Source organism: Eublepharis macularius, chromosome 1 (genome assembly GCF_028583425.1).
Source record: "Eublepharis macularius isolate TG4126 chromosome 1, MPM_Emac_v1.0, whole genome shotgun sequence".
Lineage (NCBI taxonomy): Eukaryota > Metazoa > Chordata > Lepidosauria > Squamata > Eublepharidae > Eublepharis > Eublepharis macularius.
Window position 1 is genome coordinate 227,972,628 of NC_072790.1, and position 27,991 is coordinate 228,000,618.

A 27,991-nucleotide genomic window follows, 5' to 3' on the forward strand; every position below is an offset into this window, starting at 1 on the left:
CCCCTTCCAACTCTATGATTCTATGGCACAAGGTGGTTCTTCTTATCTTTGCAATGCTTCTCCTGGAAAACTCCTTTTCCAGCCTCCCTCAACCTTGCCAGAACTCGCAAGACCTCAGCCTGATCGTGGCCGACCCAGCTTCCCAGTTTCCCAGATGTCAGCCTGCCTGCACCAGCTAGCCCATAATAAGGCACCTGCACTGGATTCCCAGAGGCTTATGGCTGCATCACAGACAAAGTGCAAACCAAGATCTCTTGGTAGGGGGGTCTCCTCCCATCCCTTTCCGGGCTCCTGGCAGTGGGGCAGGTGGGGAGGCTCACCAAGTAGTGATCATCCTGGAAGGCATAATGCAGGGTGGTGATCCACTGCTTGTCCCCATGCACCAGCACATCACGTTCTTCCTGGAAGCAAGCAGTCTGTGGGGGAGGGGGGAGTGAGAAGGAGGCAGAGAAGCAGAATCAGAGGCATGAGTACCCTGAGCCCAGCATTTTGCCTCCACAGAGCTCCTGATGTCAAATCCTCACTTGAAATACTTTGAGCTGCTTAGATGGGGGGGTTTAAGCGGGGAAAGCATCATGGTGAAGCTTGTGCACTCTTTTTAAAGGGTGTGTTGATGGAACTGATCTCAATTTATTTTTTTTTCCTTTTCAAAACTATTTAAAAATATATATATCCTTCCCCCTCCATAAAAATACTTCCAAAGCAGCTACCTCGTCCAAAGATCAGTCATTTACAATACAATCCTAGGTAGGTCTGCAAAGAATACTACTGAAACCTATGCAGTGAGGTTTACTCCCAGGGAAGTATTCTTAGGATTGCGCTGCTTGATACGAACTGGAATGAAGAGAACAAAGACAGCAGGCAATTTAAATGCATACACGAAGAATGATATGCTGTTGTGAAGCATCAACCCGTATAGATCTAAATTATGGCCTGGATGCCACGGAGAATGTCCACAGACAGAAGGGATTTGCATCTGCAGAGCATGATTTTGTCACCTTCCCTCTCCTGCTGCAGCCTAAAATACTCCCTGAAATGCTGCTTCAGGGGGGACAGGAATTCTCCCAGGAACAGCATGAGGGGGGGGAGTCAGGAAAGGGGAATCTGTGAACATGCTCCGTCCATTTGCAGAGATTTCCCACGGGATCCAAGCCCCAGTGCCCAAGGGCCATGAAAAATCGCAGGCTGCTCTGCTTGCAATGCCATGGGTCATCCTCTTACTTTGATTTCCAGAGAAGACAAAGCTTTGATCAAAAGAAGAAAACAAATACTTTTCAGGGCTCTACATTTCGAGCTTTTCCTATGCCGACCATATTGGTATTACAGAAGCGCATTCATTAAAAAACGGACACTTTTATGTAGCCTTTTCTATTATCACGGAAGAAATCCAGGGGGTACTAACGAAAAGCCCAAGTCAGAACCCCACCATGGAGCTCATTTGTTTGGAAAGCAACAAGTATCTAAAGCAGAGTGAAGGGCAGAGATTATAATACTTTTATAATCAACGGATGTGGCATTTTGGCATTGGCCTCCCATTCCCCTCAAGTCCTTGACATGAGATTTCTGCCTCTCACGGTGTCTCCAGGGCTGTCAGTAGATGGGATGAAGCACCAAGGGCAAGCTCCTTCCACCTCCCTCCAGTGTCTTAAGACTTCTGTTTCCAAGCCGCAACCAATCACTGGCCCCACACGGACTTTACCACCCAGATGATGAAGCCACAACTGCCCCACTGTTAAGCCTCAAACAGACCCTGCCACCTAGGGTGACCCACAGCTTCCGGAGCCTCCCCTAAAGCATGGGGTCCGTCCAGAGCAGTTACCTGATTCATCCTTCTCTTGGCTCCCCACATTCCCACCTCCAAAGGAGTTTATCTTACAGCCTCTGCTGCTGTCACAGGGCTGAACAAGGGAGTGGGATATAATACCTCAGCCCTCTTCAGCATTTCCCACTTGTGCAGAATCTTCATGGCAAAAACCTTCTCTGACTCCTTCATTCGCACTACTGCCACCTGAGGAGAGAAAAAGGGGACATGGGCAGCAGCCCATTTCTCACTGACTATCAGTTCAGCCAGTACAAAAGGTTATCAGAATGAGGTGGCCCACCACAAGAGTTGCCGATCTCCGGATGGGGCTTGGAGATACCCAGTAATTACAACAGCTCCAGATGACAGAGATCTGTTCCCCTGAAGAAAACAGCAGCTTTTGGAGGCGGGGGTTGTCTCTATGGAATTATATCCCACTGAAGTCCCTCCCCTCCTCAAACTTTGCCCATAAGCTCCACCCCCAAATCTTCAGGTGCGTTCATGGGAGGGAATTTTAAGATTTTCATTGAGGTGTCTACCATCAGACCAAGATCTCTTTCCTTGTCAATCACTGCCAGGTTCAAGCCCTATAGGACTGCCAGCCTCCAGGTAGAACCTAGTGATCTCCTGGAATTACAACTGATCTCCCGGCCACTGAGATCAGTTTCCCTGCAGAAAATAGCTACTCTGGAGGGTGGGCTTTGTGGTATCCCATCTCTGCTGAGCTCTCTTCCTTCCCCTAACTCCACTCTCCCCAGGTTCCAGTCCCAAAGCTCCAGGAATTTCCTACGCCAGAACTGGTAACCCTAGCACTGGTCCCAATACAAATCTCTGCAGGACCACACTGCTTACTTCATTCTATTGTAAAGATTGTCCACTTACTCCTACCCTCTACTTTCTGACATTTAACCAGTTGTTCACCCACAAGAAGGGACCCATAACTCTTCAATTTACTCAGGAACTTTGGTGAGTGATTTTTATCAAAAGCTTTTTGGAAGTCACAGTATGTAGTTTCTACTGGATCAACGATTCCGGCATAATATCTGCCTAATATCTTCCACAGTGAAGACAGATGCAAAGAAATCATTCAACTTCTCTGCATTCTCTCTGCCGTCCTTTAGCAATTCTATTACCCCTTTAGATGACACTATCTAACAGTCCACCTGCCTCTTGAGCTGGGCCGTCGTCACACGGGCTTTTATTTAGCGCCAAAATGGCGCTATTTCCCGGCAAACACCCACCTTATTCCAACACTGTAGTGATTTTCCCTCTTCTGCTTTGTGCTTGATAGTCGCGCTATTTTGTGTCTCAGTGTGAATGCCTCACGTCGATGTATTTCGCCTCGCAATGTCCTATGCCCTCCCTTCAATCCCAGAATCCATTTCTTCCTGCAACTCCCCCTTTTTTTATTTTATTATGTCCTTATAACGCCATAACGACATAACACAATGCAAACTTTCTGCTGAAGTAAAAATGACTCAATCGCCATGGCAGAGTCTTCAGCGATGGGGATCACGTCAGACAGGGAGTTTTCTGCGGGCAAAGGGCTATTTATATAATTTCAAAGTTGGAAAAACAAAAGGGTCGTAATGTTTTGCTCTAACGGAATGTTTATATGCTGTTATTCCGTTATAGCGGAATTAAACGCCAGAATAATTTTAAAAAAAAGGGGGGAGGAGCTGCTTCTGCGCGGTTAGAGAGAACAGAACAGAGTGCTTCGGTGCTGGTGGCGCGAAGAGCCGTTAGGTGACCCAAAGAAACGTTACTGTGCTGATAACAGGTAGGACGCTATATGCTGTAAATTTAACGGAAGAGATGCCCGTGTGATGACGGCCCTGGTTTCCTGATTCTGATATATTAAAAGTAATGTTTACAGTTTGTGAATGTATCTTCAAATTCCCTTTTCATTGCAAGTTTCCCAGCTTGCTAGAGTTTGTACCGTTTTTTATTTTCCTCATTTGAAGAAATTTAAGGAAGCCTTTCTTGACATTGTTCATTAACCATGCTGGCATGCTCTTGGAGCTGATGCTTACATTTCCCTCCGAGCATCAATTATTGTGGTTTTAAATAACTTCCAAGCATCCTTAAAAACATTGGGCATCTTTAAATCTCCCTTTCAACTTCATTTTTTATTAATCTCGCACTAGATCCGTGGACCTAATTTTTATTACATCTCACACTAGATCCTGGGACCTAATCGAGGCTGTGTCCAGTTCAGTGGACTTCTTGACTAACAGTTCAAAGGCACAGTTATTTATGGTATCTAAAAACTTTCACTTTTTGTCATGAGCTGAACATGCCTTTTCCCAATCAATGTGAGGGTAGCTGCCAAAATCACCCATTTTTTCCTACTCTTTCTCCTCTGGTCACATGGAAGTCAAGAGCCAGGTAAATTGGAGTCATCTCCAAGGACTGGGTTGCATTCAGGGCTCTGTCTCTTTACTATTGGCTCCTTCCAGTAGTGGCTGCATCCTTTACAAGCCCACTTAACATCCCCAAATAGATGAGAATACCCTAAAGGCCTCTCTTTTGGAGGGCATCAGTCTCCATATTTCCCAGACACAGAGATGGCTGTTGGCACGCACCTCTCCAAATGCCCCTCGTCCAATCACTTTCAAGATCTCAAAGTCATCTCGTCGCAGATTCAGGTGTTTTGTCTTGGTGACTAAAGAGGAGGCTGGAAGGAGAGAAAGCAAGAAGAAGCTGATTTATTTATTTGGTTGCATTTACGATCAGCCGCATCAATTGAATTAGACAACTGACCAAATAAGTTGAATCCAACAGCACCTTAAAGACAAACAAACCTGAATTCAGTTTAAGTGGCCATGAGTCAAAGTTCACTTCATCAGATGCATTGGAGAGTGCATCCATTAGATAAAGGTTTTTATATTCACAACAAGAAAGGTGGAGGGGTAGGATGGAAAGATGTTGGAAAGATAGGGCAGTTTCAAATAAGATCCAATAAAAACAGCAATCATTTCACTCCCGACTGCAGTTAGATAGGCAAAGTATAAAGATATTAAAAAAAAGATATAAAATCTAATGCTAAATAAGAAACTACAATACAAAGTTACAAAGATATAGCTGAACTGACATCTGTAAGACGTAGGATATGCAAGGTATTAGCAGCTACAGTAAGTAAAGAATCCCTAATCCCTGTCAAAACCTGGGAAATAAACAGTTTTAAACTTGTTAGTGAACTTCAATCCAAAAATTTCACATTTGATTCTCCCTTTGTAGGAGAATTTGCAGATCAGCAACAACATGCACTGGTTTCTGAATATTGTGATTTTTAAAAATTATCTCATCAATATAATTATCAGTTATAGCCGCCGTGGTGTATTAGTTAAAGTGTCCTGCTAGAATCTGGGAGACCCAGGTTTGAATATCCCACTAGGCTGTGGGCACTTGCTGGGTGGCATTGGGCACATTCAGGCTAACCTACCTCACAGGGTTCTTTTGAGAATAAAATGGAGGAGAGCAGAATGACGTATGCAGCTTTGTGCCCCCGTTGGGGAGAAAGATAGGTTGTAAATGAAGCAAATAAACAAAATATAAGACTAGAAAACTGCCCATATTTATGATAGGCAGGATATTTGGGGAGGGAGCATTTTAAAATGGAAGTGAGTGAGATACCCAATGTCATGACAGCTGAATGGTCACCTGTTACCCACAGAGAAATAAAGGTATACCATTCCTTCATATGGGATGGGCACTATCCATGCTCCCTGCCTGTGGTGATACCCAGTTATTGAGAATCAATCTTATTTCTATTTGCACAGCTCCACCCCTTTATCTGCATCGCCCATTCTAGGTTATGTCACGCTGCAGTGTGGAGAACGATGGTAGCTGGCTTTTATAATGATAGAGTCCCCATTGCTTAGGATTCCCCATTCCCCTTTCCAATAATACTAGGGGGACATAACATTCAACAGAGCATACATGCTGACAATCCAATTCCTAACACCTCAGACCATGCATTCAATTCCTAGATTTTATCTGGAAATTAACTGTAGGAAACAAGCCCTACACACTATTCGGTGTATGTATGTATGACCTATTCAGGTATTCTGGGTAGGATCCTACAAACTGTAAGCTTAACTAGCAGCCCCCTAAAATCTCCAAAATATCAATGTTGTGGAGCCTCACATACAAAAAGTCACAAGGCACAGGAAAAGGAAGGGCAAATCAGGTGAAATTGCCTCTGTAACTCTTTCCACTGACAAGCAAGGTTTCCATAGATTTTGGAGGGACACAGGACTCCTAGGTAAAGAACAGGAAAATTAATAAGAATAAAGGAGGGGGTGTTTGAAGATCAATGGCAATGCTTGGAAGGGGGTAGGGGGCAGGATGCCTACATTTCTTTTAATTTCAACCAAGATGGGATGTAGAATCAGACCACAAAGTATGATTTATTTACAACATGACTTCCTCTATAATGGGGGACCCAAAGTGTTCTCCTCTCCTCCATTTTATCCTCACAACAACCCTGCGAAGTAAATTAGGCTGAGAATGTGTGAATGGCCCAAGCATCATCCAGAAAGCGTCCATGGCACATTGGGGATTCAAACCCAGGTCTCCCAGATCCTAGTCCAACAATCTAACCACTACACACCAAACTGGCTGCCTATGATTAATAGGTATGTTGTGCAGCAGTTTTAGAAAGCAGAGTTTTATGCACAAGGTGCTGGAAGCAGAAAGAGCCAGCACCCAACTTAGAACCATCCGAAGTGTGCAGAGACCCAGATGTGGCCTTCAGGCTGAAAAAACTGGCCACCCCTGCTCTATGGGATGGGAAAACAAAGGGAGAGCTTCTCCAAAGGAGGGTCCCCAAACCAAATCACCCCTTTCTGAGCAAAAGGCAGGCTTCTGCGCACGGTTGGCCACCTTGACAGGCAGCATGGGGGAAGAGAGTCAGCTTGGGGAACTTTGCAGGGATTGCCCCCCCCCCCTCACACACACACAAAGCACACCACTGAAGAAAGGAAGCCTGGGCTCTACTTCCTAGTTGGGCTGAAGGGGTATATGCCAAAGATCTGGCTGTGGGAATGTTGCCAGGATCAGGTTCTTGTTTTATTGTGTGGGCAAGTAGAGAGGGGCCCACAGCACATAGCAAAATTCAAGCGTTCCTCATCCAGACAGTGGCACGTCCTCTGCCTCTGCCGTGTTCCATCCCCACACCTTGAACATAATACAGCCCCAGGATGCTGGTTCCCAAACCACCTTGCTTTAACCACTAAGCATCACACCTCCCACATTTCTCTCTAGCCTGAGAAGAGCAAAACAAGCAGGTGGAAAAGCGGCCTCTCTGGCCCTCTCCTGGCTTCCATTCACAAGCTTAGAGTCGCTGTGATCGGACTTGTTTGCCTGCTGCTTTCTGCACCCAGGTGGGGCGTTTATCCCTGCATGTCCCATCATGCCCCGCTTGGCAGCCATGCTCCTACTGTGGCACCTGTCTCCTGCAGTAGTCCCAGGAAAGGAAAAAGCAAAGCCAACGGCCACGCGACTGGCCAAGCAGGGCTGGGCGTATGCTGCACTGTCACCCTCTCACTAGTCTTGGGGGAGAAATGCAGCTGGGAGCTACTTTTGAATTGCTTGCAAAAGAACATGTATCTAGCTAGCCCTCATGGCCTGACATGTGAGCAAAGCAAAACAGTGTTTCTAGAGTCATAGTTCTGAGCTCCTTCTCATGGTTTGTTTATTTAATAGCCCTCCTTTGGCCCTAATGACAACAGGCCAGGAGGTATGCAATAAAAAACTAATTAAGGCAATTCACAAGTGGAACAAAGAAGATCTGCAGAAGGCAGTACTGGCAGGGGGGGGGAGAGATGTGTGTGTGATGGACAGTGCTCCACCCAGTTCTCTAACGAAGGGTCAGCCAAACCACCTCAAACTTCAGAGCATGAGATCAACAAAGGGCCAGTATAAGCAAGCCTATTTGCATAACTAAATATACCCAACTCAATACTAATACTTGACATGTGGATTAATAATACATAAAGTTTCCACAGCCTGAACACTGGTTGTTATGAGTTCTTTATTAGGAAAGCGGCACGCACAAGATCTCACAATATATAATCCAGGAGCATGCTGCATGTGAATGTTTTGTGTACTGGCATAAATCTGCACACTGTTTGCATTTGGATTACCGGCAACTGTTCATCTCTATCAGTTCCCTTTCTGTAAAGCTTCTCTAAGAAATCATTCAGTCCCATTAAAAAAAATTGGCTGCCATTCACTTCACATGCTGGTTATTCTAGCATCCCACCTACCCCCACCCCCTCCAACACAAAGATTTAACTTCCTTTTTTAAAAGAGCCATAGTTGGTTCTGTGCTAGGCCTCTTTTGGCTCTAGAGGCACAGGTTGCAGACCCCTGCTCCAGCTGTGACTGCTTTCTTGCTTCACAATAGCCACAGAAACAGTCCTCCCCTTAGAAACCAGTGTAGATGACACAGCCCAGCATCACCAGATACTGATCTTCCCCAGGGAGTGAGGCCTCCTCTCCCATGGCCTTGATTCACCTCGTCAGTTATGGTGACAGAAGGAGGCCAGGTGGGTGATGCTAGCACAAACCAGTTTATGGATGTGTCTGTTTTATATACCTGGTTCAGATCACAGATCTCATCACTATCTTGGCACAAGCACAGCCCAGCGAAAGAGGAGCTACAATGGCCCTGGCGAAGAGGCCATCTTTCTGTGTATCCTGTTTCCATCAGAGCAGAGAGGGCCATACCAAGAACTATGGGGCAAGAGTGAATGCATTCAAAGCACTCTCGGCAGAAGCAGCCTGAACATCTTAAGGTAGGTTTGCCAACTCCAGGTTGGGAAATTCCTGGAGATTTTGAGGGTGGAGCCTGGGAAGGGACAGGTCTGGGAGGAGAGGAACCTCAGTGAGGTATAATGCCATAAAGGAAGATAGCTGCCATTTTCTCCAGGGAAACTGATTTCTGTAATCTGGAGATCAGTTGTAATTCCAGAAGATCTCCAGCCACCACCTGGAGGTTGGCAACTCTATCTTAAGGGAAGAAAAAGAATTAAAGCCAGTGTGGTACGGCAGTTAGCGTATTTCAGATTAAGTTCTGAGAGTACCCAGGTCTGAGTGCCCACCCCACAGAATGGAAGCCTGCTGGCTTGACCTTGGGCCAGTTGCTCTTTCGGCCTAACCTACCTCATGGTGATTTTGTTGTGAGGACAAAATGGAGGAGGGGAAAATGATGTTGTAAGCTGCATTGGAGTCCTGTTAGGGGGAAAAAGCAGGCTCCACATAAACATGCACATGCTTAGAAATAAATAAAATGGTTGGACCAACACCTGCTGTGAAGGAATCAACTCCAAAGCTTTAATACGCACCCCCCCCCCCCGTTAAATTTCTAAGATGTTTAAGGTCTCATACTTCCACAGGCTCTATGCTACCTGAATCCTAATTCTAGAGGAATGGGAATTGGCTGGGATTGCTTAATGACAAGCGTACTCTACACAAACTCAGGGAATCTCTTCTCTTCAGTCAGCATCCAAGGATAGGCGAATTGAAGCCTAAAACTGAATGGTCCTGGGGCCGGTTTTCTGGTCAAAGGGTATCCGCTTTTCTTATCTTATACAATATGTTACTTCTCTGATAATAATGTATTTAACTGTGTAGCCTCTCTGCCCCCTGCTGTGCCCAAGTCCACGCTCAAATGAGGTCTTATTAAATAATAATAACAGTCGATTTATATATTTGGTGCTCCTACAAAACACCAGAGCTTGTGTGATGGGAAAGCCTACTGCACCTAAGGGATAAACCTCAACAGAGAGATGCCAGTCCCACAGAAATCTTCCTTTATGGGCAAGGCTGGCAGCCGACTCTTCCCAAAGCCTCCCTATCCGCTGCAGGGGCAGAAGAGGAGGACGGCTGACAGTGGAAAGCTTGTGCCACAAGCTTGGCAGACAAAGGAACGCAGGCACCTCACCCTCACCCTTGCCAGCAAGAGGCCCATGGGGCAAGATCGGTAACACAACTTCCTGCTGGCATGTAGAACTCTTCGATCCGCTGAGCTTAGCTTTTTGTTTTATTGTTGTTGTTCCTGTTGAGGAGAAAACCCTGAAGTCCTGACTTCTCCCAGCATGCTTTAGCCGTCGGCTCACACGGGAGGAGAGAAACCTAGGTTGTCTGGTCTCCCAATCTGGATTGTCAGAACCTGGCCTAAGAGGACAAAGAGTTGGGGAGCTGGATTCCAAAAATCAGAACAGGGAGGTGGCAGCTGAGATCCTTTGGCTGAGAGGAGTGCCCCCTTCATGAACTGCAGCGGTCTTCCTCTGTTCCCAAACTATTTCCAATCACAGCTCCATGGCGAAAAACCAGAGTCTGGCCCAGACATGTCCGGGGGAACCAGCAAGGCTGCATTCTTCCCATGGCAAGCAAAATCACAGCAGGGTTTGAACCTCCCACCCCACAATGGAAAGGTAACCTCTTCCCATGGGTCACTGCTCCCACTTCCCCAGTCTCTGACATCTCCTCACCTCACCCACAGGGCTGTTTTAGCACCGGTCACATCTCCCCAGGCTGCCACAGGAGAACATTTCCATAGAAAGCATTCCCAGACAATCCATGGTAAGAGAATTGCCCCTTATGAGAAACAGGTTCCATGTTATCAAGACTGCGAGTGTGACTTGTGGGAGAAAACAGAGGCAGAACACATTGGTGCAAGCTGGGACCAGTGTTATCTGCAGGACCATCTCTCCCCTTATGTGCCCCAGAGGATGTTACATTCAGGTAATAATAAACAACTGTTGGTGATCCCTGGCCCCAGGGAGGCCCGCCTAGCCTCGACCAGACCCAGGGCCTTTTCAGTCCTGGCTCCAACCTGGTGCAACACTCTGTCAGATGAGACCAGGGCCCGGCAGGATTCGTTATCCTTTTGCCAGGCCTGTTAGACAGATATGTTCCGCCAGGCGTATGGTTGAGGCAGGGCTTGGCCTCCACTGGCCAAATAGAGGAGACTGGTTCCCTCCCCATTAGATGAATCCACCATCTAGCTCCTTTAAAACTTTTAAATGGTAGTTAGGTGGTGAACCCTTTTACTGAGTGCTGCTATCTATTTGTATACTATATGGTTTTATATTGTTATTTAAACTGTTTTAATATAATTTGTATTGTAATGCTTTTATTAAATTGTAATCCGCCCTGAGCCTGCTTGTGCAGGGAAGGCGGAATATAAATAAATAAATAAATAAATAAATAAATAAATAAATAAATAAATAAATAAATAAATAAATACGTTGGCTTACAAGTCTTAAATGTGTGTTCAGAACAGCCAATTGCTGACATGTGAAAAAAAATCACACTAGAGTTAGGACTTTGGGGACAGAAACTTGGGAGAGAAAACCATTGGATGGAGTAGATAAACTGTGGATCAGATAAAATGAGCTATTAGAATCTTAGTTTTTCTTCAAAACAAACATTTGCATGGCATAGGAGGCAAGCGTGCCAAAAAGGGACTAGCAGAAATAGGCCCGCTTATGCAAACTCAACCCCATTTAGTTGTTCCTGCTGCTTTAAAACCAGCTTTTCTTGGCACAAGATGTGGATTGTTTCAGGACAGCTTCTCAATAAAAAGGTGCACATGACCCACAGGGCCGACGATGCACATGGAGACCTGAGTGCAGCTGACTCCTGCAGGGGCTGTGCTGGGCGTGCTGTTTCTTTAAAGATTTCCCTCTGACAGAAGAGCCCTCCAGAAATTAACTGACAGGTCGGAATCCAAAGCCTACCTGCCAGGTTCCCTTGCCTTGCCAAGTTACCTTGACGACAGGAACAACAAACACTTTTATCCATTCCTTTCCCCTCAATCATGAGCCAATGTAGGCAGTGACTCCCCATCAGCCAAGTTCGGCATGGGAGTGGGGAAGTGTCACTGATATTTCCACCTGTGAAGGGAGCATCTTGTATGGGGGGGGGGGGTGTGGATACTAGAATGGGAACAAAGCTGAAGTGGCATTTTTGGCTTGGTATTTCACTGACACCTATGGCAACGTGAGACCCCGTGGCGAACGTTACAGTAGCTGAGGAACAAGTCAAGCTGAGCTCTCCCTACAGTGCAGCAAATCAGTTCCACAAAAGCCACTCAACTCAGACCCATTCCGCTGTAATCTCTCTCAGGCATCAGCTCATCCATTCCCTCTGGGGTGGTGTGGGAAAAGACAACTGGTGAGCTTTATTTATTTTATTTATAGTAGACCTTTCTCACTGGGACTCAAGCCTAAGTGCAAAATTAAAAACAATACAACAGGAACAGGATAAGAATTGGGGCTGCTGAAGGGCCTTGGCCCAAGCAGCACCATGAGTTGCTGCTCAGCTCTGCTTGTTCCTGGTCACTAGTGGCCTTGCAGATTGGTGGCCCAACAGGAACTTTGCCAGAAAGTTAAATAGTCAGTTATCCTCTGAAGAAAGTCTCCCCTCTCTCACACACACACACCTTCTGGAGGTGGAAAAATGGCCGACTGTGTCATGGGGCCTAGCTGGGAAAGCGCAGCCAGTCACTCCATCTGCTCTTTGGAGCACAGACAAAGGCCAGGTACCACCTGCTTCCTACAGTCACAAGCATCCCATTTAAAAGTGGATGAAGAGCCACAGCTCTTGCCAAGAGCAACATCAGTGTTTCAAAGTCAAGAAGCTGGAGTTCTTCCACAAAATCCACTGGCCATTTGGAAAAGGAAGGTCCCAGGTTCAGTCCGTGGAATCTTCAATGAAAGGGGTAATCTCTGAGACCCTGGAGAGCCGCTGTCTGCCTTATAGGGCAATGTTGACCTTGCTAGGTCTGACTCAGGGCCAAGCTACAAGTGATGAATTACACTTGAAAGGCAAGTGAACAGACTCACGTGTATTCCTCCCTGTTCACTTATGCTCCACTAGCACTCCACTATGTAGTGACTCAGTGGAGTGCAAGTGGAGCGCAAGTGAACAGGGAGGAATACACGTGAGTCTGTTCACTTGCCTTTCAAGTGTGATTCGTCACTTGTAGCTTGGCCCTCAGTATAAGTTAGCTTCATGTGTTCATGACACAAGTTGGCTTTTCACAGTAAAGTTTTAATGTCTCTGTTGTGGAACTCAGTTTCCAAAATGCAACCCTGAAATTTGTTTTTCTGCTTTTATTTCAAACCTATTTGCTCATTTAAAAAAAAAACAACATTCTACCAAGCTCCAGCTCCAAGTACATCCCATCCTGTCCTCCTGCAAGGAGTCCTCATACGACCCCTTGGCGTTCTCCCTTCCTGTGCCTAAGAACTGAGGCACATCCATTGTCAATTTCCAGCCAGCCACCAACCAAGCACACTGCAGATCCCAGAGAAAGATCTACACTGCAAGATCAAGGACACACCCACCCAGCACCCAGACCTGAAGAACAGGTCCTGTCTGGTTGGGGAGCGTAACTCACATGGCAAGAAGGAGCCACAGGGGAAGGGGTTGGGTGGTAAGAGTTACATCATAATTTTTTTTTCAGAACTAAAATGAAATTGTTTGCTGCAGCAGAAAGATTCAGACGGCCAACTTGAGGCCCCTTGTATCCAGAGGACAGGCTGCCAGCCCCATGAAAAGCCACAGGGAGAAGCAGGGCTGCCTTGCTCCCTCTGACTAAGGTAGCGCAATAAGAAGAAACCACCTCATAATCAAGGACCTGGAGCAAACATTTGTATGCATAGCTCAAACCTACACATGGAATTCAGCACCCTCCTCACCATATTTTTGATCTCCTGCTTCATAGCCCTTTGAGTCACCCGGACAGTCTTCTATGAACACATAAGTTGCCTTACACGGAGTCAGTCCCTTGGTCTATCAGGGTCAGTATTGCCTACTCTGACTGGCAGGGGCTCTTCAGGGTCACTGGGCCAAACTACAAGTGACAAATGACACAGGTTGGACACTTGTCAGCTTCCCTCAAGTTTTGATGGGATATGTAGGCGTCCTGGTCTTGCAGCTTGGCTCTCCGACTGCTGTCCAATGGACTTTTCAACTGTCACTTGTCCAACATTCCGCCAAGCTGCCTACATTTCCCATCAAAACTTGAGGGAAGCTGACAAGTGTCCAACCTGTGTCATTCGTCACTTGTAGCTTGGCCCATAGTTTGGCCCTCAGTTGGAGGACTATCACATCACCTGCTACATGATCTGTTTACCTACAGATAGCGGGGTCTGAACGGAGGACCTTCTCTACCACTGTGCCGCAGCCTCTCCCTTCCCAAGGCCCTGTGTGAATCTCCCCATTCAAGATTTAGGCCTTTCACTTCCTGAGTAGCTCTCTGGCTGGGCAGCATTCCATAACTGACAGTTTTCTTCTGTGCATTAAGAATGCTTAGAATATTTCATGACCAGGGCAGCAGGTCAGTCAGTTGATGAGAGAGAAGGATTTTATTTATTTATTTAGACAGTTATACCATTTTTCTTCCCAATGACAACCCAAAGCAACTTATGATATCTTTATCCTCTCCTCTTTTATCTTCTCAGCAATAACCCTGTGAGGTAGGTTAGGCTGAGAGGGTGTGATTTGCAAGGTCACCCAGCATCACCTTCAGTGGCAGAGTGGGGAATTAAACCTGGGTCTCCCAGATCCTAACCTGGCACTCTAACCAATATGTCACACTGTCTCTAAAGCAAACAGGTGATAACCAGTTTTTAGATGCTAAAGATGTGCTACAATTAGAGGCTGCAATATACTGCAAGGTTTTTGTGGATCCCCAGGGCGACTTGGAATCAAAAGCTCTCAGATCAATCATAATCACACTGGAAACAAGGCATGGAGAAGGAGACGAGTTTGTTTTAGGGTACCTGTCTCCACTCTGGTGGTTGCAGAATCCACCCCAATTTCAAGTTATCAAAGACCACGTCCAGAGACCAATCAGACTCTCAAAGTTGCACTCATCGGCTGATGGTGCTACCTGGCTGTTCAGGTGCCCAACAGGAAACGATTTGTAAAAGGCTAGCCTAGAAAGGTTGATCGGGGAAGCACACATCAAACTCCTGTCAGGCCACCTATGGAGAGAGGCAGATACACAGCTCCTTGCACAGTCCAATGGGCTGAATGTCCCTTTTTGCCTTGGACTGTCTTCTGCTAAGTTGGTGAGTGATAAGAAGAACCCTGCTGGATTAGACCAGTGGTCCAACTAGTCCAGAATCCCGTTTCATAGAGTAGCGAACTAGTTGCTCCAGAGGGCAAGGCCTGCCCTGATGTGACTTCTCAGTATCCGGAGTCTTACACAGAGGTTCCCTTTAGACTTCTCCATGACCTATCTAATCCCCTTTTAAAGCCTTCTGTGGGCTGTGGACTGGTCAGGGCAAACAAGAGGGCCACCTGCTCAACCCGACGGCAAGGACAAAGCCAAGTTTAGACTACCTGTGGAACTCTCTGCTACCACCAGCAGATTCCATTATTGTTTTGAATACCTGCCTGGGAAGAAGAGTTCTGTATAATGCAAATGCTCACAAGCTGCGGGGTGGATCCTACCCCTACCCTACTACTCCACCAAGCGAAGTTTATTAATTTATTTATCAAAATATTTATACCCCATATTATTTCCATAACTGGAAATATTTCCATAACTGGAATATTATTTCCATAACTGGAAATATTTATTTCCTCTTGGCTCAAGTGTGCAGTCTTCCTCTAGTCTTCCTCCTCTAAAAGCCACTTAATTTGGAAGAAGGGCCACTAAGAGGACGGTTGGATCCAGCTCTATATTTTGTACTTGGTCAATTCAAATGAAAACTGTCTCATTTGCCCTGTGAGACCCCATGTCTCTGGCTAGAAGACTAAACAAATGCAGAAAATCCATGTCAGCAAATCAAGCGCCTTCTTAGCTCTGCAAATGACGACAAACATTCCACACAAGATCCTCAGGACAGGGTCTTCATGGTGGGGGTGCAAGGATGCTGGTCTGGTCCCAACACATAACCGGACGTTTGACCGTCATGCAGGCACGTGGACCCATTGATGCTACTGTGATACACCCAAGGTAATGTCACCTCCCCCATCATTCCCTAGCCTTCCTCTGAAACAAGTCCTTCGCCTCCCACCCATGAAGCATATATCCTCATGTGCCATTTCAATACATGCAGATCACATTTCAGTGTACAAGGAAAGATGTGTACTTTCTGGATCATGGGAATAGGAACCCAAAGGGATTGCTTTTGTACCGACACAAATTCTGGGAAGCGAATATAGGAATTGGGTTTCCTGCTATGTGCTGGGTTGGGGTGGGGGGTTTGAAAAGGTATACTGGTAAGACTGGGGGGAAAGTTTCCAGTTCATGGGCGCTCCCCCCTTTACACTGTGGGATCCACAATGCAACTTTCAGTCACTGTTTGAAAAGTCATAGATCCAGAGGAGTTAGCTGCGTTAGTCTGTACTTGCAAAATAGTAGAGTCCAGTAGCACTTGATGAAGAGAACTGCATCTGACGAAGAAAGCTGTGGTTCTCGAAAGCTTATGCTACAATAAAGCTGGTTAGTCTTAAACAGGGCTTTTTTTCTGAGAAAAGAGGTGGTGGAACTCATTGGTTTGCCCTCGGAGAAAATGGTCACATGGCTGGTGGCCCCGCCCCCTGATCTCCAGACAGAGGGGAGTTTAGATTGCCCTCCGCGTGGGGGCGGGGCCACCAGCCATGTGACCATTTTCAAGAGGTTCCGGAACTCTGTTCCACCAAGTTCCAGCTGAAAAACAGCCCTGGTCTTAAATGTGCTACTGGACTCTTTACTGTTCGAAAAGGGCCAAGAGTGGTAAGAGTGTCAGACTAGGATGGGAGAAGACTCGTATTCAAATTTCCACTCAGCCGTGAAACTAGCTGGGTAATCTTTGGCCAGTCACTCTTGTCTCAGTCAACCAATAAAAATAAACGTTTTAAGTCTTTAAGGTGCCACTGGACTTTTGCTTCATTGTGCTACAACAGAATCACATAGCTTTGGAATCAGTCAAAGTTGACACATAGGGTTGTTGTGAGGATAAAACAGAACTCCTGGTAGAAAGGGCGAGATAAATATGAAACAGATCTTTACAAATTCCTTGGTGAGCTGTTGCCATGTTACAAACTGCGTGCATCCTTCTGTGTGAGTGTGAGGAATCTGGGCACATCACCCTGTCAGTATAGGAAACAGCTCTAAAAAAAGGCCCCGCCAGGTAGAATCCCTTCTCAAAGGGTAATTCAGAAATCCCTGAATGGCTGTTCCCTTGAATCATTTGGGTATGTTTGCTCCCATGAACAAAGACAAAGGACTCTCGGTATTCTTGAAGGATTTATTTGGGAGGGTGTGCCTGTTTTCTGTGCCATCCACACAAGCTCCTTATGCACAGGAGTGCATTCCACAGCAAAGAGGGCCAATGCTTGAGCCCTTGGGAGGACGTCCCAGAATTCTCCTAACTCTGCCATCCAGGAAGGAAGTAGTCCAGCGTACATACAGACCAGAGAAGGAATGCATTGCCCCCCATTCTGGTAAAGTTCACCTGAACGAACTGGGGCGGGGGGGGGGGGGGGAAGCAGTGAGTGGAGAAAGAAACAGCTTTCAGTCTCTTCCTCATTTTACCTCTTCCCTGAGGAAAAAGGAGCTCTGAAGCCACCACAAGGGTTGCTTCACAGGGCTGCTGTACCAGAATAGGGGAAACAGCCCCCCAAGGCTCCTGTGAATTTTTTTTTGTCCTGTAGACTTCTCTGCCAAGAAGTAATGGATGCTTCCATTATAGCTGCTCATGTGAACCCCACCAGAGAGACATTGGGCCAAGCTACAAGTGACGAATGACACTTGCCTGGCAAGTGAACAGACTCACGTGTATTCCTCCCTGTTCACTTGCCATTCACTTGCGCTCCACTTGATCAAGTGGAGCACAAGTGAATGGCAAGTGAACAGGGAGGAATACACGTGAGTCTGTTCACTTGCCAGGCAAGTGTCATTTGTCCCTTGTAGCTTGGCCCATTGATGCTGCAGAAAATCTTCCACTTTCTTAACACTGGGCAAGGACACCAATCCAGGTTTGGGCAAATGTAGGCCAGGAAAAATGGCATTCCCAGACCTGGTCCAAACCAGGAGGAAAACAGAAAGGCTACCCATGAAGTAGAAATCAGTCCAATCTAGTGTTCCACTTCTGTTGCGAATGATGGTGAGACTGCCACAATTGTCTGGGTAATACAAGTCCTAGACTGGCAATTTGCTCAACTTAGGAAATTTCAGAAGAAAATAAAAGAGGAGGTTTTTTGGCACCTTAAAGACCATCAACATTTTATTCCAGCATAAGCTTTCACGGACTAGAGCCCACTTCTTCAGATGCTGAGAAAATAGCAGCCCTCAATCACTTCCTTATCACCCTATCCTGAAATCAAAGGAGTTGTTAGCATCAGAATGATGTTCAAAGAGAATCGGCAACAGGGTTGCCTCACAAACAGGGGCAGTTAGGCTAGGACGGGTAAAGAGGCCCAGTCAACATCCCTGCTGCCTAGATCAACAAAGCTCGGGAGAAACAGGACGTTATGCACCCAAAAAGCCAGGCTACACCATACAAAAACAACACTAAGCTGCAAGTCATCACCGCCTAGAGCAACCTGGCAGTTTCTGTTACCTTCCCCTGCAATGAGTGGCTTGGCTCACTTTCCTTAGGAGCCACTAGCTCTGCAAGCACCTATCTTGGCAAAACCTCGGCTTTCCAACCGGGTTGTGTAACCAGGTGGGCAAGACTAGCGATATTTGTTTTTGAATTTACACCTTGCTTTCCTCCCCAAGGAGGACCCAAAGCAGTTTACATCATTTTCTACTCCATTTTTTCCTCACAACAACACCCTTGTGAGGTACGTGAAGCCAAGAGACCATCAGGCTCAAGATCACCCAGAGGGCTTTCGTGGCAGAGCGGGGATCTGATCTTGGTTCTTCCAGGTCCTAGTTTGAGCTCCAACCACTACACCACGTAGACCAGGGGTGAAGTGTTACACTAGAGGGCTTCTGGATCTCAAGTCCCAGCTGTACAGGCTCTACATCCTCTGCCCTCAAAGGCTGCTCTGACTTCTCTGTTTTGATTGAGCTGGGAAGCAGGCAAAGGCACCTTTGTGGCAGGCGCTGAAGCTGCCAATGGCAGGCACTTCCCCCACAAAGATGAAAAGTAATAATGTTCAGGTTTGTAGAATTCCTGTGTCCATGTGTGAGATTCCCAGAACTCTCGGTGTGCATCACTTCAGGGCTAGGAAGCATCAGTTTTTGTATGTGACACTCACTCGGGGGCTTGGAAGCCACATGTGGTTGTTTGACATGGCAATTGTGGTGCTTCTGAGCACTGTCCACCAACGTGGCTCCTGTCCCATGTTTCAGGAAAGAGGTTAAGTCCCTTGCCTATTGGAGCCTGTGGCTAGCAGGTGGCTCTCACCTTGAGAAACTAAGCCTTCTTGAGGTACAGGCCCCATGCCTAGGATGGAATTAAATGTGGCTCTTTTGGCTGATGGCAACAGCAAATGTGGTTCTCCATGTGTTGCAGCGAGGACCCACTGTATTAGGGCAGGGAGGCTGGGTGCAAAACTCACATGTCACACACGCTGTGGTGGCTTCCCCCCCCCCCTTTACCAAGGACTTCTTTATCAGACAGTGAAAACGCGATTGGAAAGCCGCACCAGGCCAGCTGATTGAGAAATGGGAAGGTCCCTTCCTGGCTATTCCACATTCTCCTCATATGTCACATCCACATTGTTCCATGACTCAGTTTCCCTCCCTCTCTGTGATGCAAAGGGGCAGAATGAGGCAGAGCTGGGAGATTGTTTTGTTTCCTTCAGAGGGAACCCCAATGCATCTTTGTAGAGGGCCTGCAAACGTCCCAAGCATTGTGGGTGGTTTCGGAAGGGGATGGGGATGCAGGGAAAACGCCTAAGAGCTCCTTCAAAGCAGCTTGGCTGACATTCATTCCACAGCTACACACACTTACATGAACACAATGGATGGAAGTGCCCACTGAAGAGTTCTGTGTAACTCGGAATGTATACACATTCTTGAAACAGTCTCTTGAAACAGGCTCATCCTTGCTGGGCCAGATCAACAAATCCAGCTCCCAGGTTATTGTTTTGAGATCCCCTGCCCCCACCCCAGTAACCTACTTTTGTGGGGAGGGGAGGCAGCATGGTGTAGCCTGATCTCATCAGATCTTGGAAGCTTAGCAGAGTTAATACTTGGACGGGCAACCACCAAGGAAGACTCTGTAAAGGAAGGCACTGGCAAAATATTTCTTCTTCTTGCTTGCCTTGAAAGCCCCTTGCTAGAGTTGCCATAAGTTGGTTGTGACTCAGTGGCATACGCACCCACACACAACCTACTTTTGTAGCACTTATTCTTGGAAGAAAGGACATTACAGCAGCCCTGGTCTACAGCATGCCAAAGATGATATCTGGGATGGTCATTTAGCAGTCCCGAGTTTGGCACCAACCTCAACCACCATGGCAGTGAGTTCCACAAACCCATATGCTAAGGGGGCGGGGAAGGAGGACTCAATACTTCAGAACAAAACCCTCCTCTTCAGCTTCAACCTCTGAATTTGTGCTTAACTTCTGCGGGAAAGGGAATGTGTTCTGAAAAGTGCGTACATGCGCACCGCGCCTTGCCCACTGATCCCACAGTGCCTATGGCAGAGAAACTGCTCGGAGCTGAAGGCGACGCACTCTGCCCATGTGCAGAAGCCCCTTGCTCAACTCCCGCCCGCCTCGCCGCTTCACTCACCCCAGGCCAGGAACTGCTGCACGTTCCTCTCCCGCCGCAGGGGGGCGCCGCTGCATTCCTGGTGGACGCAGAGCAGCAGGTCGAGCAGCGCCTCCAGCCCCGGATCGCCCGCGCTGCCCTCGCCCGGCTGCCCCGCTAGCACCTCCCGCAGCCCAGCCAGGCGCCGCTCCACCGGGCTGCACATGATCCGCCGCGGCGGCTGCAGCAGCAGTGGCGGCGGGGAAGCGAGGCTGCCGTCGAGGCAGGAGGAGGAGACGAGGGAGGACGCGCCCGGCCAGCCCCAGCCAGATCTGCCGCCGCCAGCACCTGAGCAGCAGCGCAGCCTGCCCGGCCCCGCCTCGATGCTTGTGGGATGGGCGCAACCCGACACCTGGCCCAGGTGGGCGGACGCTCAGGGCCTGCCGCCTGCGGGGCCAGAAGCGGAGGCACCCTGGGACTTGCGAGGGCGCGGGGTTCGCTCCCCCGGCGGCTGTGCCACCGACGCACCGCCCGGCCTTGGGCAGGCCCCTGGCCCGCTCCCACCTCCTTCCCGGAGGACAAGGGCAGCCCCTGCTGGCAGGGTTGTTGTGCCAAAGGCACGACTGGCGACGCCCCTTTAGTTCAAAGGGAAGCCACTGGCGGCCTTTTCAGAGCGGAGAGTCCGTCTGTTCTGGGGAGGCGGCACAGAATCCCGGACGGGAGTCCAGACGGGGCCCGGCCACCGTCAAGCGGGGTGAGGACATCGTACTACTTTTCCTGGTTAACCATAAAAGGTGCCAAATGGCGAGCGGAGGAGGAGGCCCGGCCCACGCCGCCCGCCTCAGGACAGGCGGCCCAGCCTTCCTCCTCTCCCTGTCCCGGAGAAGGGAGTTCCGCGGGTCTGCGGCAGGCACGTTTTGTTCCCAGGCGACGCACGCCTCGTTTTCTTGGCTGCAAACCTGGAGCAGAGACGGGGGGGAGGGGGTCCGCTTCCAAGTCAAGAGCCCCAATGCCAAGAGCCTTGGGGAGAAAGGCAAGCCCGAGAGGCAGCTGCCGGCCTTGCGGGCAAGAGGGATTTGCATGCCGCTGGCCCGAGCCTCAAACAAAGGTGGAGGGAATTCTCTCTCTCCTGACTCATGTGTTTCCTGCTCATGTTTGGAATGGGATTGTGTTGCGGGGGGGGGGGGGGGAGGCGGAATACAAGTTTGTATGGGACCTAGCCCAAGGATGCTTCGGCCCTCTGCTTGCCCAAGTGTTCTCCCAGGACAAGTGGGGGGGGGGGGTTGCTTCTACAGAAGTGACACTGGGGTCTTCATGTCTTTTGCAGTACAAAAGAGCAAGAGTCCAGTAGCCACCTATAAGACTAAAAAAAATTGTGGTAGGGTATGAGCTTCTGAAGAAGTGATCTGTGACTCACAAAAGCTCATATCCTACCACAAATGTTGTTAGTGTTATAGGTGCTACTGGACTCTTGCTCTTTTCTGCCGCTACAGACAGACTAACGTGGCTACCCATCATGATCTATCTTCATGTCTTTTGATATCGTTATATCTAATAGTTCAAGGTGTTGGTCAAAAGAGCTGCACAATGGGACCAGCCAAGGCTAGGACGGTTTCTGCAAAGCTGAGGATCTTCCCTTGCAAATATATATTTAAAGAGTTAAAGAAGCCCCAACATAATGCCATCTACTTGCATACAGACATCATAGAAAGGGCCGCAAATTCAGGTGGCATTTCAGGGGAAATGTAGGGGTCAGGCGGAGGACAGGGCAGGAAAGGCTGCAGGGACTGGGGGAGAGGAACCAGTGAAAGGGGGGGGGGACAGCAGCTGGCATGTTGGCAACAGGAGAGAAGAGGAAAGGGAGGGGGAAAGGGAGGAGGCAGCATAGTGTGGGGAAATGGGAACTGTTAAGTGGTGGAAAGTGGGGGCAAGCGTGAGGAGAGAGCAAACCACATTTACAGCCTCTTTGCATGCCAAGCAAATGCTTTACTACTGACTTTATCTGCCTTAAATTGCTTCCTGTTATCTTGGTTGGCCAGCCACGGCATTCATGAACCAATTGTTAACAATCAGGTCTTGATGGGTGTGGGACGTACTGATTCTCACTTTGCAGGTAAAGCCGCTGCTCCTTAAAAGATTTTTTTTGTCATTTCACAGTAGCATTTATAGCACTCACAAAAGAAAATGAAAAATGACTTTGCCCTAAGAGAAAATGGGAGGAAAAAAAATTAAGGTAGATGCTGGACAATTTAAAGGGACAAAAGCCATGAGAAACCGATACAGCACTTTTGACTATCCACTCTGGAGCTACCATCACATTTTATAAAATCTCCACAAATCACATATGAAGACAAGCAAGAGAACAACATAGGAAACACTGGAATAGTAATACTGGATAGGTAACATTATTGGGACGCTCCATTAAAACTGAGTGAATGAAGGATGGCAATTCTAGACCAAGCTTCTATTGTGGAACCAGCCATTGTCACCCTCTCCTAGTTCTGTGAAGCTACATTGCCCTCTGCTGGAAACAAAAACTCCTCTAATTTTGTGAACAAAAGCATTTCTTTCCCTAGGAGAACCACCAAAGCCTGAGGCTGTGCATGTTGCTGAAGTATAAAGAGGGAAATGACTTAGTGCGAAAGAGCAGCAGTGCAGCTTTCACTTGTACACCTTCCTCTTGACTAAGAAATCTAATCCTAGGAATATGACCCTGTACATGGGTAACAGAGACTTGGTCTGCTGTGGTTGCATAAACGCCAAATCTTTAATTCTGACAACCTCTTGCAAAGTTTAAGTTGTGCAATCCCCTGCACACTTAAATGAAAGCAAAACCAGCAAAGTAAGCTTTCGGATATTATCAAAACATCAGATTTGCTCCGCACCAGTCTTCCTATGCCTGTAAACCCATCTTGCTCATCTTTATCCTACCCTTCCTCAAGGGGTTTCTGCCATTTTAGTCTCACATCGAGTCTGTGAAGTAGGTCAGACTGTGCAGATGGGACTTGCCCCAGGTCTCCCAGAGAGCCTAGTGGCGATTTAAACCTAGACATCTCTAGTCCTAGATTGCACTTTTGGGCATTGTTAGCATATCAAGTCTAATACTTCTGGTTTGTTTAGATTTCTGTAATCCTACTGCTATAACTTTGCTTATCAGATACTTTATTCTATTGATTGCACAGACATACACTGTGTAATCTGCCTTGAGTCTCAGTGCGAAAGGCAGACAATAAATAAGGAAAAATAAACGACCTGTTAGACCACGCTAGTTAAAAGAATTCATTATTTTGAACAAATCCAACTTGTTGCAAAAGCCAGTCCTGTGCATCCGCTCTCTTGCCAGTTTGAGTTGTTGCCTCATGGCGATACAAACACAGGGATCCCGTTTTCCTTGCAAATGACTGCTGAAAAAGTAACTTGGGGCAGTTGCCTCTCTGCTGCTCTCCAAACTAAGCTTTGGATCCCCCACCCAAAAAAATGATATGCCCCCCCCCCCAGTCTGCTTACTCTTGCCTTACAAGGTGACATACACTGGGGATGATCCGAAACCTGTTTGTGGAGCAAACTGCTCCAAACCATGGTGCACCCAAGAATCCTGTAGGTTTACTCAAGTTGCTCTTGCTAGGAACAGAGAATACAGTCATTAAAAGATTCTGGGGAGTAAAATAAACCCCATAGAAGAGATGGGGCCCCTGCATCTCTGCATATACTTTGGATCAGCACTGTGTAATATTTAAGCAATTTTTTGGTGCCCAGAAAACATGGGGGTTAGACTGAATGTAACATTTCAAAGTGCTTTCCAGTTCTGTACTGATTTTTTCAGAGCTCTTATATTACTATCTCTATTTGCCGTGTATGCATAGTATTTCAGAATGCAATGCAAAATAAAGAGTATTAGCTTAGGTTTCTGATTGACATGCAGCAACAATGGGGTTGGGATAAGGATGATCCTTCAGAACATCTTGGAAAACATGTTCTGTAGCCTCTCTGCATTACTGAGCTTTCTTTTTCCTTTCAGACTTGGTGCACCCAGTAGAGGCCTGTGGCCTGTTTTTCCAAGATTGTGAAAGCAAACACAATGGTTGCCTCCCCCACCCCGTTTTAAAGGGAATCTGAGCAAATTTGTATATGCAGAAGAGGTTACCAGGACTAACAGTGCAATCCTATGGAGAGTTACTCCAGTCTAAGCCCATTGACTTCAATGGGCTTAGACTGGAGTAACTCTCCATAGGATTGCACTGTTAATGTGTTATTATGTGAGATTCTCACATTCTAGCGCCCCCCCCCCCACATACTTTTGGCCCTCCTTCCACCAATAGCCATTGGTTCATGCCCCCAATTTTACAATTGTGGCCTAGACAAGCCTCTTCCTTGCTATTATTCCTTGCTGTTTTGCTATTCCACTTCTGCACCATCTTTCACCCCTCAACATTCCTTCCATAGCACATGGCCTCCTTGACCTTAGATGTCTCCATCACTCCATGGATCACTCCATTCCTCAATATTCCTCTTAGACTGCAGCTTTGCACCCAGTTGCTTCCTCTCATCATCCACATACCCCTGGACTTCTTTCCCCACTACTTTTCTACCTCCTGATACCTTCTTTCCACCCAACTGCCCCAGAGTGTTTGCTTGCTTCCTTAATGGCTCCTTCTGCCCTAAGTCTGTGCACATGAAGGCCACCTTATCCTTACCCCAGTCACCCTAATCTTTCACTTCATAGAAGCAAGACTGTTTTGAAAGCATACCATTGCTGGCTGCTTCATTTCCTCCACAGCTAGAAATGTTCGTGAACGTTCCAATGTCACATGTTACAACAGCTGAGCAAATCACTGCCTGAGGCCTTCTTTTAACCAAACCAAATTAGCCCCCCCTAAAAAACACCTTAGCACTTACCCATGTCAATTTCAAGGTTTTTTAAAAAATCTGAGTTATTAATGAGCAGCATTCTGGTGTCCTGGGCTTTCTTAAGCGAAATAACCTATTTGACAATAGTTTCAGGTGGGTAGCTGTGTTGCTGTGTATTAGAAGAGCAAGGCTGATTCCGCACACCTTGGATAATGCACTTTCAATGCACTTTATCAATGGTTTGAGGCAGATTTTTTGTTCCGCACACACACAAATCCATTCCAAATGATCTATAAAGAGGATTGGAAGTGCATTATCCAACGTGTGCGGAATCACTCCAAGATTCAGGTCAATAAGCACCTTAAAGGTCAAGATTTCCAAGATATGAGCTTTTGAGTCTCAAATCTTCCTTCTAAAGTGGTCCTCCAGGAAAACTTAAGACAGTTGCAGGGGCAACCCTCTCCCTCTTTGCAAGCATTACACCAAGGTGTTACAGAAGGGGACACTCCCTTAGAGCCCCCATGAATGGAGGTTAAGAACTCCATCAAGGAACTTTAGATGCTCTAAAGAATCTACACCCTAGGTACTGTGTCCTTAGCTGAGTTATTATCAACTTTACTGTTTTATTTGAAAGTGTTGTGTGTCATGAATTTGTGTGCCTTTCCCTGTCATCATTTTGCCCCATCCCTACCCCTTTTGAATCCAACCACCTTTTCCCTATAGTTTCATTTAGTATAGTTCTCTTAATCTTTCTTCTCTGCAGGTGAGACTGTACAGACACTACGTTATCCAAGGTTTCCACCACGTAAGTATTGGTCTAGTACAGTACTATGAGGATACCTTTGCAGTAGGTTTGTTAGATGTTCTCAGGAGGTTCCTTAAGGGGTGGCAGCCAGGGTGCTGTCCAGGGACCCTTGGTCTAAGAGGGTTTCCCAGCATCTTTAAAATACTTGTTTTAAAAAATATGCTAGCAGAGAACATAGAAGCTGAGGCACACTTGTAGGTCTGAAGATCTGCCACCCCACAGTAGATCCCTGGGGAGAAACCAGCACCCATCCGTGACTATAGAGGCCAAAAATCTTTTATAGCTTGGTTGCAGTCCTGCAAAGTGGCTTCCCTTTCCTAAGTAAGGACAGTGACACATCTGATCGGGAAACTTGCGCAATGTAGAAACTGTAGTAAGTTTTTTTCCCCTTTCCCTGCAGAAATCTATACCCAGGGCAATGGACCAGTCTGTATACCCACAGCTGGGAAGGGGGGATAGGAGGAGTGATACTGGATACATTGCAATGTCCTACAAAAATAGCCTGGAAAATGTTTAATACACAAAGTATTTGTAGCCATCAGGAGTAAAATTGCTCTCCCCGTCACTCACAAGCTGCCCCTTCACCCAGCAGAGGGCGGTAGTGTCTCAACTTCACACTGTTTATACCATGCTGAGCAGTACGCACCCCAGGACACAGCACAACTCTTATCACACAGTTCCCAAGCTGACCACAGTTGCCAACCTCCAGGTGGGGCCTACAGCTGATCTCCAGGCAATATAGATCAGTTCCCCCACAGAGAAAATGGCCACTTTGGCAGGCAGGCACTATGAGATTATACACCTCAGAGAGCTCCCTCCCACCCTCCCCAGGCTCCACTCCCAAAATCTCCAGGAATTTTCCATCCTACTTGGCAACCCTAAAGCTGCCTGTGGATGGGAAGCAAACCTGTATCTGCTCGTAAGCTTCCTTCCTTTAATCCCTCTGTGGAGGAGGGGCCAGACAAAGCTGGGGCTGAAGAAGAGGACTCAGCACCTACACTGGGGGACTTGAGGATCTGCTCCTGATGTCTGGGGGAGGGGGAGCAGGGGATGGAAGAAGCCCAGTCAGTGCTATCCCCTCAGTGTGAAGCCAGCATCTGTTGTGTGCCAAGACTTAGCCTTGGAATGTGAAGGCATGAAAAGGACAAATCCTGCCCCCTGAGCAGAGCAGCCTGCGCTTATCTAGCCAGGAGAGGCAGTTGTTCAACTTTACGTGACCTGGCACACCTCTTCAGAAACATGAGGGGGCAGTTAAGACTCCTGGCTCCGGCCTTGGAAGTTTCTGGAGATTTGGGGGCAGTGCCCACGGAGGAGGGGATTTGAGAGGGATTTCAGTTAGAATCTGTGGTATGCCACACAGTCTGGCCTCTGAAGCTGCCATTTTCTCCAGGGGAACTGACTTCTAGTATGGAGATCTGTTGTAATTATGGGAGCTCTCCAGGCCCTGCCTGGAGGTTGGCAACCCTGAGCTGCTCCCAGCCCAAGGCTTGCCTCTTACACTGCACCATGTGATTTATTTCACACACACACACACCCCAAGACAACCCTCACCCCCTTGTGAGCCCTATAGCACAAAGCCACCCTTTGGAAAACTGGAACACATTTTGCTGCGCACAGCACATCTAGAAGACACGCCTGCTTATACCCTCTCAGCTTCAGATGAAGGGAAAGTGAATTCTTGAGCTCCATCTGCATTGAGCTTATTAGCACTTCCTTGGGCAGCATCTCCTGTCTGGGCCTCTTTGAGACACGGGAGTTAACGGAGGTTTCTGTTTATACTCCCCTCTTTCTTACCCATCAATTTAGCCAACCCCCAAATCTCCACATCCGAGGCTGCTTTAGTGGCACAGCGCAGCCTACTTCTTTCTCCGTT

The 27,991-nt window shown here is 47.5% G+C and overlaps 1 protein-coding gene across 3 annotated transcripts in view; it reads right to left on the reverse strand.

Moving 5' to 3' along the window:
* The window catches only part of CDC42BPG (CDC42 binding protein kinase gamma), a 51,821-nt gene extending 31,049 nt beyond the window's left edge, over positions 1–20,772 (reverse strand). For all 3 annotated transcript variants that reach the window (XM_054990680.1, XM_054990687.1, XM_054990671.1), the window contains exons 1-4: positions 20,508–20,772; positions 4,387–4,478; positions 1,925–2,008; positions 321–416 (exon numbers count right to left, since the gene is read on the reverse strand). In XM_054990680.1, the coding sequence (XP_054846655.1) occupies positions 321–416; positions 1,925–2,008; positions 4,387–4,478; positions 20,508–20,691 (456 nt within the window). In that variant the 5' untranslated portion in view covers positions 20,692–20,772. The remainder of the gene's footprint in view (positions 1–320; positions 417–1,924; positions 2,009–4,386; positions 4,479–20,507) is intronic.
* Between the last annotated feature and the right edge of the window lie 7,219 nt (positions 20,773–27,991).